Here is a 14,992-nt window from a genome sequence, read left to right as displayed (position 1 = left end):
TTTTCTTTCCCTTAAATTGATGGGTACTCCTACCCTCTATCAGGGATCCCTCCCTTATTTTATTTTCATTTTCGTTGGGACGCTCTGTGTCTCTGTTAATTGCCCGGGGTAATTGTTGCTGCTTTTCGAGCATTGAATATGCACAGCCCCTCTGCCTAGCCCCCTCCGGTCCCCATTCACAACCCGTCCAAAAAGCAACAGCCCTCGCTCCATGTTTGTGTAATCCGCGCGCTCGGACGCGTTTCTGCCGCCTGTTGGCTTAAACAGGATTTTCGAAATGGAAAACTGTTGTAGCCAGCAAGTGTTGGGCCATCTGTCCCTGTTCGCGACTGCAGTTGCACTTGTGCGGATCTGCAAGCTAATTTGCAAGGCCCGAGCATGTGCGACTCTTAATCACACAGAACCACTTTGAGAACTGCGAACTACGAACCGTGCCAGCGACAACAGCACTCGCAAACTAAAAACGAGTGCAAGCGAATTTATGATCTCTAAATCAATAAGAATTATCGACGTGAGAAGATTTAATAAGCAATCTTTATTTATGGATCTCTCTAACGACCCACATTAAAGTTCCTAAACCTATTTTCACAAAGTCTAAAATACCACTCAAATGAAAATGGTCAATAATTATTTTTATATATATATTGAAGTATCTCTTGCTCGTTTTTAATAATATAATCAATAATAATTATCGACGTAAGACCTTCTAAAATATGGAACCATATTAATTTGTTATCCAACATTCTTAAAATGTTGATAAAAGTATTCGAAAAACCAATGAATTAGAAATGGTTGAAGAGTAGATTATTTTTGTATTATTGTTTTAGGCTAATTAATATTCTAATTTGTTATAACATTTTCAAACATTTTCTTGAATATTGAAAGGGGTCGATGAATTTATTATCTTTACATATTTTCTTAAGTTTTTTTTTAATTATTTAATGTTAATAAGCACTTTTTAAAAATTTATCTTTGGGTTAACAAAATTGTCTTAAAACGAGTGAAATAATTAAAAAGGCTAGACAATTCCAATACTTATAAAGAACTATTTAAAATAGAGGACTTCAAGCTCTAGAAATAGAATTACAATATAAAGAACTTTAGCTATGAATTTATGAACCATTTATTTGTAGTTAAGTAAATTGAACCTATGACACACTTTATTGTGGGCGAAATTATACCTTTGTGACCTTTTGGCGAATTAATGGTGGTTAATCCTTTGACTTTTCTCGCCGCAGGTAACGAGCTTCACCACCGCCAAGAAAGGAACAATACCGATGCCCTCCTCCAGCGGCGCCTCCGCCCTGCAGCTGCACCAGCAGCGCCAAATAGCCACCATCGAGACACCACCGAACAGCGCCAGTCTGCCGATGCAGATACCCACGGTGACCATGGACCTGGCCTCCGACATCTCCACCTCGGAGGCGGGGGAGCTGGAGGCGGTGGCCGCCCAGACTGTGCTGGCCTACACAAATCCCAATGGGGCGGGCTCAAATTCGATGAATGTGGTGAGCAGTGGGAATGGGGGCTCCTCGGGAGCACCACCATCACCCACCTCACCCAAGGAGACGCTCCAGGTGAGCACGATAGCCACCGGTCGGGTGGGTCTCAATGTGCCCGTGCCGCCGTCCATGGGCAGCAACAACTCCATCAATGCGCTGAACAACAACAACGGCAGCGTGGCCATGGACGGAGGAGCCCCGTCCGCCGGCAGTGGGGGAAATGGAAGTGCGGGAGCGACGACAGGTGGTGGTCTGCAGACCCCCGGGAACGAGCTGCGCGTCTCGCCGATCGCCGGACGGTGTCGAGCCCTCTCCGTGGGCGTGGACACGGACATGGTGAGTGAATTCGATCCATCCAGCAGCGATTCCGGCGTGGTCAGTCGCTGTGCCGTGGTCAAGCCGCTCAAGTTTCGCCTTTGCCAGCCGATCTTCGGGCGCAAGTCGAGTAATCAGCAGCGTCGCAATGAGGCCAAAACGGCGGCCAAAAACCAACATGCCACGGCGACGACGGCCAACAAGAACCAGCAGCAACATCAGCATCAGCAACAGCAACAGCAGCAGCATCAGCAGGTGGTGAAGGCGGAACTGGAGCCGGCCATACCGAAGACACCGAAGCCCCGGGATCCGGAGAAGGAGAAGCGCAGGATTGCGCGGAAGAAGGAGAAGCGGGCCACCCTAATCCTGGGCCTGATCATGGGCAGCTTCATCGCCTGCTGGCTGCCGTTCTTCTTCTTGTACATCCTGGTGCCGGCATGTAGCAGCCATTGCAACATCCCTGAGTCGGCCTTCGCCGTCGCCTTCTGGCTGGGCTACATGAACTCGGCCCTCAATCCGGCCATCTATACCATCTTCAACAAGGACTTCCGACGCGCCTTTCGGCGCATCCTGTTCAAGTGATGTTTGGCCTATGTGTGCTGTTACAGGTGCGTTTACGCCAGCATCGAGAAGGCAACCGAACGTGCCATGGGCAGCACACCCATGGGCTATGGTCATGGCATGTATCAGCACTACAGGCGTTAGATTTGCTTCGTTTTGGTAATGCCATAAGTCCCCCTTAGGACCCAGTCCGCCAATCCCATGCCATTCCCATTCCCAGAGTTGCAAAACAATCGATCTATTGTGTGGTACAACTAGTAGCTTAAAAATGTATTAAGAAAAACTAAAAGTTGTTTTAAAAAATAATTATCTTAAACTTCAAATAATTCTAAGCCCTCGGGCTTTTACATTTATGCCTTTTATTGTTTACAGAATTTCTGGCAATTAGAAAATTTCATGTTTTTCTATCGATTAAATCGATTATTTTTTAGGTCCTGAAATTCTGGCCGTTAGAACTTTACATCTTTTTTCTATCGATTAAATCGAATATTTTGTAGGCCCTTAAATTGGTTTACAACTTTTCAACAAGGTGTTAAACAACTTTTATATTTAACCATTTAAAAATTGTGAGCACAAGTGTTATCGTTCTTTACACAGTTACAACTACTACTCATTCTATCGAAAATATCAACTGAACAATCGATAGTTTTGCTGCTCTGCCCACTCCCAATCGCTAACTCCTTCCCCATATTTCTTTGAATTTTTTGTTTGAATAAAAAAGTAACGAACATTGTAGCTCATTTCAAAAGCAATGAACGGCTGTGAATTTGATGGAATCTCTCAATTTCAATTTACGCATTTTGGTTTCGTTCCGTTTGGTTTCTCGAGCACCCTTGAACCCAGAGACCCCAATCCCGGAGGCCCCAGAATCCCCAGAGCCCCAGAGCCCGCAGAACCCCCAGAACACCCGAACCCACCACAGCCCACACACTTTTCACACTCGACGAGCTCATAGAAATGCATGAGCTGTGCAAACAAGAATTTGAGCTGGGCAAACATCTATTATGCTCCCTGAATGGATGTGTCCGCCTTGCGACGTCTATGGCCATTCAACTTGAAATAATTTCGCAAATTTCCATTTGCGGCTGCTGCATTGCCAATGCCGAGCATTAGTGCAGTCTGCAAATGTGTCAAGAGTCAGGTAGCCCTACATCCCCAAGGGCCCCGAGACCCTACCAATTGTTGGCCATTGCCTGCAATCGAAATCGAGGTCAACAAGTGTGCGTTGCAGTCGAACGTTGGCGGCAAATTAATTTAATTCATTTTTAATATTTTGGCAGCCGCTTATCCACCACTTCGATTCGAAAATCTAAGAGCCAGGGCGCCTGCAATTGCGAGGCTGCATTTGGCTGGGGGCCAAATCAATAATTCCATGCGCACACAAATGTAACTATAATCCAGCACAACGGGCGCACAATTTGGTGTAACAAAGTGAGCACACAGCTATGGCAACAGAAACAGAAAAAGCGACAGATTCCACAAGGCAGCCGCAGTTTTATTCATTCACTCAAAGATATTTCACTCAGCGACACAGAAAGTGGGAGCCAAAAAAGCAGAAAAATACACCAAATGTATGGGAACCAATGCCTAATGGGCACAGACAGATGCAAATGCAAATGGTTGGCATCTACACTCTTCAAAATTATACATTTTTGTGATAGTTTATTAAATATTATGTGGGGTTGTTACAAAATAACTATTCTAATTTCTATTTAAAAATTAAGAAAAAGATTATAATCCAGGGAACTAAAATTTGGAAGTTATAATTAAAGTTTGTACTTTCAGTTATTTGACTACAGTTTCATAATTATATAAAATTTCACTAACCAAATTTCTTTAATTTTTATTGTACAATATTTAATAATAATTTTATCGGTTTTTATAGGTTTTTATAACATAGATGAAACTTTTTTTTACCTTTTTTAATTTAATTTATTTCTTCCGGACGCTACAAGTACAAGGAATACTTATTAATTAATGCTCTAGTCACAATTTTATTCGTTTAGGAATATTTGTTAAAATATATAGGTATTGAATGTAATTTAACTTTAAGGATTTAAGGGTGTTGTTATGGGCAAAAAATACATTTTCTTGCTTAGATTTGAATTTAAACAGGGTTACCGCTCATTAATACTTAATACACTGTAATTCTGTAGGTTTTACAAAGCAACTCTAATCTTTTATTGGTTCTTTAGTGTTAAATTTAATACAAACTTTGGAACCGTGATCATATTTTTCTTGTGTGAACCTCATTCGCCTTCACCATTTTCCCCACCATTTCCCACTTTAGTTTTTGGCCATGCATCAGCAAATGCATGCGCCCGGCCGAGTGGAATAGACAGCCCGTCACCCAGTCAGTCAGTCATTCAACCATTCAGTCATTCAGTCAGTCAGTCAGTCATACAGTCGAACGGACAGACAGTCGTCACTGGAACGCTACAATGACACCGAGTTAGACGAAGATGGAGACACGGGAGCAGAGCAGCCGGGGCAGGGAACAGGGAACGACGGACAGACTCTGTTTTTGGCATGTGGCCCAGAATGGCTCTCCATTTCGTTTGGCTGGTATGGCTTGTTTTGCTGGCCAAAGCCAAAAAAATAGGTGGCTGGGAAAAAATATATATTGTACGGCCCAAAGCCCACACACAAGAAGAACGGAGCAGCACAAGGCTGACAGTCTATGCATAAATTTTACGTACAATTTATTTTACTTCCTGTGCGATGGCTTTGATCCTCATATTCTTCGGACACTTTGTGGCACGTTGCAACTAAATCTGCCAGCCACTTGTGACTGCTATCTTGGAAATCTTCAATCTCCAATATACCATCTATAATCACCTTGTTCTCTGTGCCACAACCAAAATTTACGGCAGCTCTTAGCATCGCTCGACCTATCAACACATGTCGGCATATTCGAAGAGATTGATCAGATTTATAGTTCTGGCCATAGGCTAAGTGCTTGCGGTTCCCGGAGAGCTCTTAAAAATTGTTTAGGAACGCATAAATAATGTGACCGAGATCGGCCATGAATGTCGGCTGTCTGTGGGCATGTGTTCAGGGAAGTGTTTCATTTGAATAAATGGAAATCGACGCAAGAACTTTGATGGCGTTGAAAGACAAACACCGAAGGCTTTTGGTGCCTGCATTTTTTATGGATCGCACGGCATCCTGCTGAACGTTTTGGCATTGTCAGCAATGTGTGTACAACAACTGCACTCAAATGACAATTTGAACAACGACAGAAAGTCCAACAATAACAGCTACAACAACAGGCTAAATGGCAGGACGAAAAAAAGGACCGTCGTGCACAAAGCGAAATCGAAAACAATTGAAATCGACAGCAGGGGAAAACCCAAGTGGTGGGGGTGGTGCAGGGAGTGCAGGGGGTGGTGCAGCAGGTGGTGCAGCAGGCACATTAAAATACGCGACGTACACGTAGAAGAAATTTGAAATATAGGTTATCTGGGAAGAAATCAATTTAAAAGGTGCAAAATCGAATCAAAAAAATCTTGAACATTTTTAGGATATTATTTTATTTTAAACATTTTAAAAATAGTGGTAGAGTCAATCCCAATTTCTTAAATTTATGTTTAATTTAAAAACGTAAGATTTTCATAATCAACTAAAAAAAAATCGTGGAATTCGCAGAAATATGTTTTTGAAATAACACTTAAAAGATTTTAAGAATATCGTTACCCTTTTAAAGGCAGTTGTACTAACAATCCTAGTTTTCTAAATTTATTTTTAATTTTAATTTATTAGTGGAATTTGCAGAAATATATTTTTGTAAGTTGAAGGGTTTTTAATTCTACCGTTTAAAACTTGTAAAAATATTAATCTGACACCTTTCTTTAAATTTTTGTATTAAGTTCCATTCTTCTTAATTTCTTAATTTTTCTCAGTGTAAACACAAATACACCCCATACACACGCAGCACTTAACTGCACTTAGGTGCGACAGCCAGATGAGTGTCGAACGGCATTCCACGGATGGCATTGTTTTGCCAGGCACACTGAAAGTCATTTTCACTTAAAGCTTAAAAAGCTGCCAGGCATTTTAGACCACCCTGCGTATACGCAACGCCATCCTTTGTGTCCTTCCTTTTTTGGAAGGGAACTGCCTTTGCCGACTCTACTAAGGCCCATTTATAAAATTGCAATTAACGTCACAATTAGCCATTACCATAAATTAAATGCTCCACAACAATTTAAAATTTATCATACCAAAGTAGCTAAACAAAAAACAAACAAGGGGAAGAAAAAATGCCAGAAAAAAGCACTTTGATTAATTCAGAGCTATTTAAATAAATTCGCATAATTGAATTATGGGATTTGGAATGCAAATTTTTTACTTTGTTTGCCTTCATTGTTTGGAGTCAACAGGGGAGTTCTCCGAAATGGAGTAAATAACAAAATTAAGCTTAAAACATTTACAATAATTACACGAAAACATTTTAGATTACTGCAGTCTTATTGGGTTTTGTACATTTTAATTCCGAACGCCAGAGGCCGCAAATTCGCTTGTGAAATTTAATTATTTATAGCGCAAAATGCGTAAATTAGAATTTGCATTTCTGTCAACATCTATTTCGGCGCCATGGATTATGTGCCACAAGCCAATTTAACGCCTGATTAACTTGGCAAATTGCAGAGGTATTTATAGAAAATCGGATAGACAGGGAAAGGTACTCTAAATGATTTTTTGTCTGCGGTTGCGGAATTTCCAGAGCATTTTGCAACTGATGGTAAATGCAGTTTTAATGCACTTTTTGGAAATTACTATCGCTCATGCAAACAAATGATTATTTATGCGTAACTATTGCCCAGACGTGCCGGTCATAATTACGGGCACTTTGAAAAATAGCAAATAAATTAAACTTAAAACTGAAACGAATTCAAACATAAAAGCATCAGAGCCATCAACAAAACGGCGTTCACTTTCGTTTACGACCCACCCACATGATAAACACGTGAAAAGTGAACACAGAAAATTGCATTGTTGCCGAAATCGCATGAACGCTCCGGTGGCGCCGGAATTTTTTGGGGGGTCTGTGATATAAATGTACACATATTTTTGGAACGCTCCTGGAGCAATTATCGTGACCATTAGGCTGCAAGCGCATGAATCATCGAAATACCGCTGGCCGCCCTGCATATTAATTAATAAAGTATAAAAGCCATAAATGTAAAACTCATAACGACAAATGTTGGCCCATAAATATGCACTTAGGTATTTATGCGCATTGACAGCATGAATATTTATGAGGCAATGACGACAGCGACATCGGCCATTAAAATGCGCCCCCCGTTGATTAATTGGAAAAGTTGAGTTGGTTGTTCGGTTCGGTTTGGGTTCTGGTTCGGTTCAACGGGTCGTATGCTTGACGCTTTTTTACCTCCCCTAGCATGTTGAAAAAGCCGCCCAAAACTAAGCAAATCCAATGCCTGTGTTCAGGCTTAGAGACGAAAAACAATGGAATTTATTTGTTTGCCATTAGATAAGCCATGCGACCATCTAAGTTCAAGTTTTGAGGCTTGTCTTTCAAAACCAAAAAAATACAATGACTGAAATGTTTAATGAAATTATTTCATTACAAAAAACAAAAAAACCAAGCAAAATGCAAGTAACTTAAACGTATTTCAATATTTAAACTTAAACTTTTTGCTAATTGTAAACTAGACACAAATATTTATATATAAAATAAATATTACGATAAATAAAAACAGATATATATATTAAAGTTGAATTTTGAAATTAGATAAACGCAAACTGCGGATATTCGAATAGTTCAGATATATATTTAGCGTAATTTATAGTTGCCGATACTTAGAAAAGTTTACTCATTTAATTGTATCGTACGACATATGCATAGCAAGAATTTTAACTCATATTCTCATACGTGTCTGTTCCACCTAGTTGTGCGTAGATCAAATATGAGCAAAATAAAAAATACCACCAGACTATGAACAACCATAGCGATACTTCACGGAACCGAGAACATGTGTACTGTACAACAATCTCTGAGTGTACCCAAATGTATATCAAATCGAGCGGTTAAAAATCAAATTTCGGAAAAATGACGGAATAAATGAACATAAATTAAAGCTACCTACATTTTAAGCGGAAGTCTTCCACTACAATTACGCTCTACCCACTTGCATTGTATTCGTTCCCTCGTTTTACCGACTTCAACTTCTGTTCCCGGGCAGACTATGTAACTAGATGTGTGTATATTGAATAAGTGTATGTATTTCGAAAGGTTTCTTCCCAAAAAAACAAAAACTATACAAAAACAGAAACAAAAAACTAACAAAAACCCAATGAAATGTAAACCAAATGGAAATGTAAGCCATAAATTTACATTACTTAGAAAAATGCTGCACAAATTTGCATGTTAGTTTCCCTAGTCATGTAAGTTACGATTAATAAACTGTAGTTAACAAAGGGTAAAATACACAGAAAATATGCTACGAATAAGAAAAATACTATGTTTAAAACTAGACATCATCGTTGTTGCTTTTGTTCTCATCTGTTATAGAGGAGCGAGTTCCCATTTCGTTATATTTATACATTTTTGTAGTGTCCACATAGCTAACAACGAAGTAACATGGTGCTATGAGTTACGATTCTCCTCGGTTCATCGTGCATCACTCATCCACTCAGGGTGGTCAAAACGTTAAAATCTGAGCCCCTTTTAACGTCTTGGTTGCATGTAGAGCACCACCAAAACTAAAACCAAAACACAACCACACTCACCCACACACACGGCAAGAGGCCAAAAAGAGAACTCAAATCAAAATTGAAAGTTAGTTAAGGGAATTAAGAGCATTTCAAACTTACTTAGCAGCTAAGCATTGTAAATACCTATAAATTATGCCACGTTATAGTTCATAGTTCATCCTAAATATAATACGATTACGATAATGAAATGTAAATTGAGCAACACAAAATTGCAAATTGAAGCCACCAAAGAATTGAATTTTCGCATGTAAGTCGAACAAGTAAACTAAAAGTATTTAATTATACCAAAGCTAAGACTAAGTGTAGACAGAGCAAAAAGCCCCTCCTTCCTTCCCCCAAAAATGCAACAATAGTCGAAAAGTTTTAGCATTTAGGCAATCATATATCATAGTTCAACTAAACTAAACTAAAGGCAACTCCTCCCAAAAACTAAATGTACATTTCTGAGAATAGCGAGACAACAAAAAACACCAAGAACTAAAAACGCATTTAAAACTTAAGTTTCGTTGTTTTTCTACCCCCACACCAGTTGAGTTTGAGCAAACGTAACATTTACCCATTGTATGGGACAAGTTGTTTTCCTAAGATCTTGTAGTCTAAGCGGAACTTATAATATAGAACATACGATACATGATAACTACGAGAACTAAATTAAAACTATTAGCTAAGTGAATTCATATGTCCAGTAGAAAGGACAATAAAGATTTAATTGAAATTATACAGTACGATTACAATTACCACTAAACAGCCGACGAAGAAATACCACAGAGGCTCCAACCCTAACTCATCAAAACCAAGCTAAAGCTACCAAAACAAAATACTATAAACAAAAACATTTTAAAACTTACTCTCGTTAAGCGAATCAGAAAACCAGTGCGGAAATGCAGAAATCATAACTGAATAATAAAAACCGAAAGTATTCTTAAATTCTTTAAATGCATTCGTCAAATTATTTGTGCCACCGTTCTTTTTCAGCAATCCCAAAAATACTTGAAATTTCAATGGAAAGCGAAAGTGACAGAGTAATAAAGGTCTACAAAAGGAGTGAAATAAGTGAGAACACCCAATAAATTCTGCAAGGTTTATTTGCCGAGGGAGTAAAAATGCGAGCGGGCGATGCGGCGTTTTAAATGGCATTTTAATTTCCTGTATGCGCAGACGCCGCTCCCAAAAAGGACCGGCATTTCGGCTCCTCAGCATATTGATTTTCCACAGCAGCCTTGACATTGCCGGGTTGACAAAGTCGGTCATTAAAAATGCAGTCGAACAAAAGGTGAGATAGCTACTAAATATAGCGCACTTCTGGGGGGAGATTTTAAAGGTAGGTATGTTTAAAAGGCATAGCACACCTTGAGGAGTAGTATGCGGGTATTTTACAGGTAGAAAACGAATATATTACACATGGTCTATCAAGAAAAAACAGAACATTGAAGTACTAGGTTAAAAAATGGTTTAATATTTAAATATTTAATTTAAAAGAAAACTATTGTAAAACCCAAAAACTACTAAATAAATATATTGTATGTTAAATAAAAGGTTTCTAAAATGCACCCTTAACTTCCCGAAGAATGCAACTCGTTTAATTGCACATCTTATTGCAGTCTAATGCATTTCCAGAAAGAAAACAATAAATGTTACGTCCGAAGTTTATCTAGCCAAATGGAAACCCCAAACCGGACACAATTAACACACTTTGTTGACTCAATCCCTGGGCGATTCATTAGCAGAGTGTACACTTTGTACCCTTTGAAAAAGGTAAAAACAAAAAATGAAACAAGTTTCTGTGTGATCAATTGTTTTGCGAGCGCAATTAAATAATTAGCGCCAAATACGCGCTCTTAGCGCCATGGAGCCGCAACAGGCTCATTAATCAAAAGCGCGCCAGCAGCATGCAAAGTTTGTCAAGCCAGTTTGTTTGCCCGTCTGCGCGTCTGTGAGTCAGCCAGGTGCTAATTACACACGTGACGCCGGTCCGCGAGGTGCAAAAACTGGGCTAAAACCTACAACTTTCCTGCGGAACCCAACCCAAAAACACACACACACGCACCCACAGAGGGACTGAAAACCTGCGGGCCAAATCCGAATGCCAGCCACAGTACTAATTGTTTCAGTTGTTGCCCCCCAAACTTGTGCAGCGTTTATCAACCAGGTCAGAAGTCGCAGCCAACATCATTTTGCAGCGGCATTAGAAAAAATTAAAAGCACCCGCGAATAATTGTCACGAAACAAGAAGCTACACAAACCGAGCTCGTTTCTATGGCAGAAAAAATTAGAAAGCGAGATGGCTACATGAGTTGTGCAAGTTTTAATTAGTTAATTTAACGCCTGGCACCAACAGGAGTCCCGTTGCACGCTGCGTATGAGTAATGAGCGAGAGGGCTCAGTCGCGCAACTACACGTATACGTGATACGGAAAGACGTCTAAATACGTACAGTGAGAGGCAAAATGTGGGCTATAAGAATCATATATGTGATTAATGTAGCCGTTTATATCTTCCCTAATATAACATTTTAGTTTTATAACTTCATTTTAAAATGAACAATTTTAACAGTTCTACATCTTAGTATTACATTTTTATTTTATATTTTCATTTACATTTAACAATTTTAAAAGATTTAAATTTTAATATTACATTTTAGTTCCATAATTTCATTTTAAATTTAAATTTAACAATATAATCAGTAAGCTTATGACATTTCTATATCCTAAATGATTTGAAATAACAGTATTGTTTTTCCAAATGATTCATTTTTAATTGTAGCTATAAATATCTAAAATTGAGATTGTGGGATCAGTTTGTGTAGCAATTACTTTCAATTTATACAATAAAATTTCACAAACATCTGTTTTTCCAATGAGTATCACATCGAAACATCATCAGAAGAGTAAGTAAAATGCCTATATCTAACTACTGCTGAGAAATCATTCACATAGGTACTTGATATATATCTAACATCATCAAAACAGTAAGTAAAATTCCTATATCTAACTCATTAAATAAGTATTTAATTCAAAAATTAGAATATTTATCATACACACTTACAATTTTAATTAATTTAACCTAACATTTACAAATATATAACAAGAATTGGCTCAAAGCGAAAAAATTCCACAAGCGCATTTACTGAATCCAAAGTGAATTATTAAAGTCATGTCTAAAATATCCGGAGTTTTTCCCCGTGTTCAGGATATGTAAGCCAGCTACCCTTAATGTGTATTTCTTGAAGCTGTCAACATTTTGCCAACGCTTGAACTTTTGCACCAAGCCAGGCAAAACGGTTGCTGGGAGGGGAATGACAGATAGGAAGTCGGGTGGGGGCCGGGGGGAGGGACTTTTGCGGTTGGCTGTGCTAAGTAATTTCCCCTTGCGGATGCAACTAATTACTAAACATTTCGCATAAAATTCTCAACTTGACAGCCTCTAACTGCATGGCTAAGGACACGCGCCCACACCCACAGGACAACAACTTGTACAACTTGTCTATGCGGTGGGTGGGAGGTCTTTGGTGGATGGTGTCTGCTGGGTGCTGGCTCAAGGATGTGAGGTGGTGGCATGTTATCAACGAATCTAACATGCGATTTGTGCTAATTCACTGGCACAACCCAGCCAACCGCCAAACAGTCGACCACCGCCCTGCTTAGCGGTCATAAAGTAAACGCTCTGGCCAGGATGGCAAGGATGGGGGGCAGGAGGGGCAACACTTCCGCTGGAGATGATTAGGCGAACTACCCACACGAGCCGGCTGCCGACAGGACTAGGCCGGCCGGCCCACTAGGAGAAAAATGATCGTAAAATAGCTGAAATTATTTAACACTGCTTCGCATTTAATGCAAAAACTTTTCTTTGGCTGCGTGGAAATTGCTGCCGGAAGTTGCCCACAAAGTTGCAAAGTCTGCAACATGCAACTCGCCGCAAATACCAACAACTTGAGCGACAAACGGAGCGATTAATGGTAGCTACACTGAAAACAAAGTAGGAGGTGCAAAAGGATATTGTAAGACTATCTTTTCCTCCCTGAACTCTTAAAATATCCAAAGCTTTTGTAGCTTTTTGGAAACAATTTCCGGATATATGCATGTACAAAGTATAAATACAAGTTGTTTAGTCCACAATTCTATAAACCTATCTAAGTTATAGCTTATTAAAAGATACAGATGATAATATTTCAGATCAATAAGAAATCTTGCTATATAAACTTTGTAAGATCTCCCATTTAGATAAATTAAAAACAGAACTTCGAAACAGGTTACCCTTGTTTATTTAATATCTCAGTAAATTATAGCTTCTTAAATAATACGAATATAAAATAATACCCATACAAAATAACGATTCTGATACATACAACTTAAAAAACAAATATAATATTTCAAAGATTTTATTTAAGTGTATTTGCTTTTTAAACCTGCCCCACAAAATAAAGCATTTATCTGTGTTCTCGTGGTATAAAACATGTGTAACTGGGGAGCTAAAATAAACGCGTTGTTAGACGTATAATTAAAGGTTCGACTATGAGATATGAGTCACTTTAGCCTGGGGCCAATAGGGCCAAAAGGAAAATCCCCCTTTAAAGGGGCACTTGGCTCCGCCCCCTGGAAAAACCCCTCCCCTCCCCTCCACTTCCCACCAAGCCATTGCAATTGGGCAAAGGGCAGTGTCGACAATTGCCGTTTGTTTATCTACATGTGTCGGTGTCGTCGTTAGCGTTGCATGTGTTAATTATATCGCGTTACGTTGCCATGTTTGCACTGGCATTTCGAATATTTTTCACTTTGCAGCCGAACGAGGCAAATGCACTCTGTGCGCTGTGTGCTATGTGCTGCGTGGAGCAGAATCCATATCCATATCCATATCCATGTGCATTGCTTGGCCAATGGTCAGTGGATCGATTGGAGCGGGTTGTGGGCTGTGGGCCCGAAAATATGGTTAAAACCGGCTCTGTGCCACCACAGCCAGTGCGTAAACAAATCCACAATATTTGCCTGTGCGGCCAAGAGATGTTCGTTCATTTAAGTTGTATTGATACCCAGTAATCGTAGATTGCACGGGTATGTTGCATAACTGAAAGTGGTTGGTGTTGCAGAAAAAATTAAAGATTTCTAGAGAATTTTTTAATTACCTTACTAGCCAATAAGCAATTATGTGAAAAGGCAGTTTTTAACACCGAGCATTATTTATGATGGTTTTTGCACTATTATTACCAACTAGGAGAGGTGACAGCACCATAAACAAATCAAATTTGTTATTTAAACAATAATTAATATAATAAGAGAAATGCATTTCAACACTCTGAACATTTATTACTTATAAATCAATACAGTTTTTAGTATAAATACCTATAAATCAAAATAGAGATACTTTTCCACATAGACATATGTACATACCTACATGTGTATGATCTTGGCTTACTATCAGGGGCATCTATAGGTTTTTTTTCTTTCAGATATGTTTCTTTTCAGAGGGACGGGTATCTCAAATAAAAGTTTTCTATATTTTTAAGGGTAATACTGTTTATTAGGCTGCATAATACAGTATTAAGTATAACTACCTATAACTTTTCCATAAAAACACATATATATGTACCTAAATAGGTATGATCTTAAGCTTACTATGAGGTCTGTCTATAGATCGGATGATCAAAGTTCTTTTTTCTTCCAAATGTGATCCCTATAGAGAGTGACGGATATCTTAATTAAAAATGTTCTATATTTTGAAGAGTAATTATAATTATAAAGCAGTATAATGCAGTATTCAGTATAAATACCTTAAAATTGAAATAGGGAGACTTCTCCAAACTATATAGGTATGATCTTAAGCTTACTATCACGTCTATCTATAGATCAGAAGATCACAGTATTATTTTCTTCCAGGTGC

The 14,992-nt window shown here is 38.9% G+C and overlaps 1 protein-coding gene across 2 annotated transcripts in view; it reads left to right on the top strand.

The window, feature by feature from the left end:
* Positions 1–10,055, top strand: part of LOC119561065 (alpha-2C adrenergic receptor) — a 62,709-nt gene extending 52,654 nt beyond the window's left edge. Inside the window, exons 3-4 of one of the 2 annotated variants that reach the window (XM_037874907.1) lie at positions 1,239–1,838; positions 1,926–10,055. In XM_037874907.1, coding sequence (XP_037730835.1) covers positions 1,239–1,838; positions 1,926–2,399 — 1,074 coding nt within the window. In that variant the 3' untranslated portion in view covers positions 2,400–10,055. Of the gene's footprint in view, positions 1–1,238 lie in introns of both variants that reach the window. The other variant, XM_037874906.1, reaches the window with a different exon arrangement.
* The last annotated feature ends 4,937 nt before the right edge of the window (positions 10,056–14,992 follow it).

The sequence above is a fragment of the Drosophila subpulchrella genome, unplaced genomic scaffold, assembly GCF_014743375.2.
Source record: "Drosophila subpulchrella strain 33 F10 #4 breed RU33 unplaced genomic scaffold, RU_Dsub_v1.1 Primary Assembly Seq354, whole genome shotgun sequence".
In the NCBI taxonomy this organism is placed as follows: Eukaryota; Metazoa; Arthropoda; class Insecta; order Diptera; family Drosophilidae; genus Drosophila; species Drosophila subpulchrella.
This window is presented reverse-complemented; position numbering and strand designations above follow the sequence as displayed.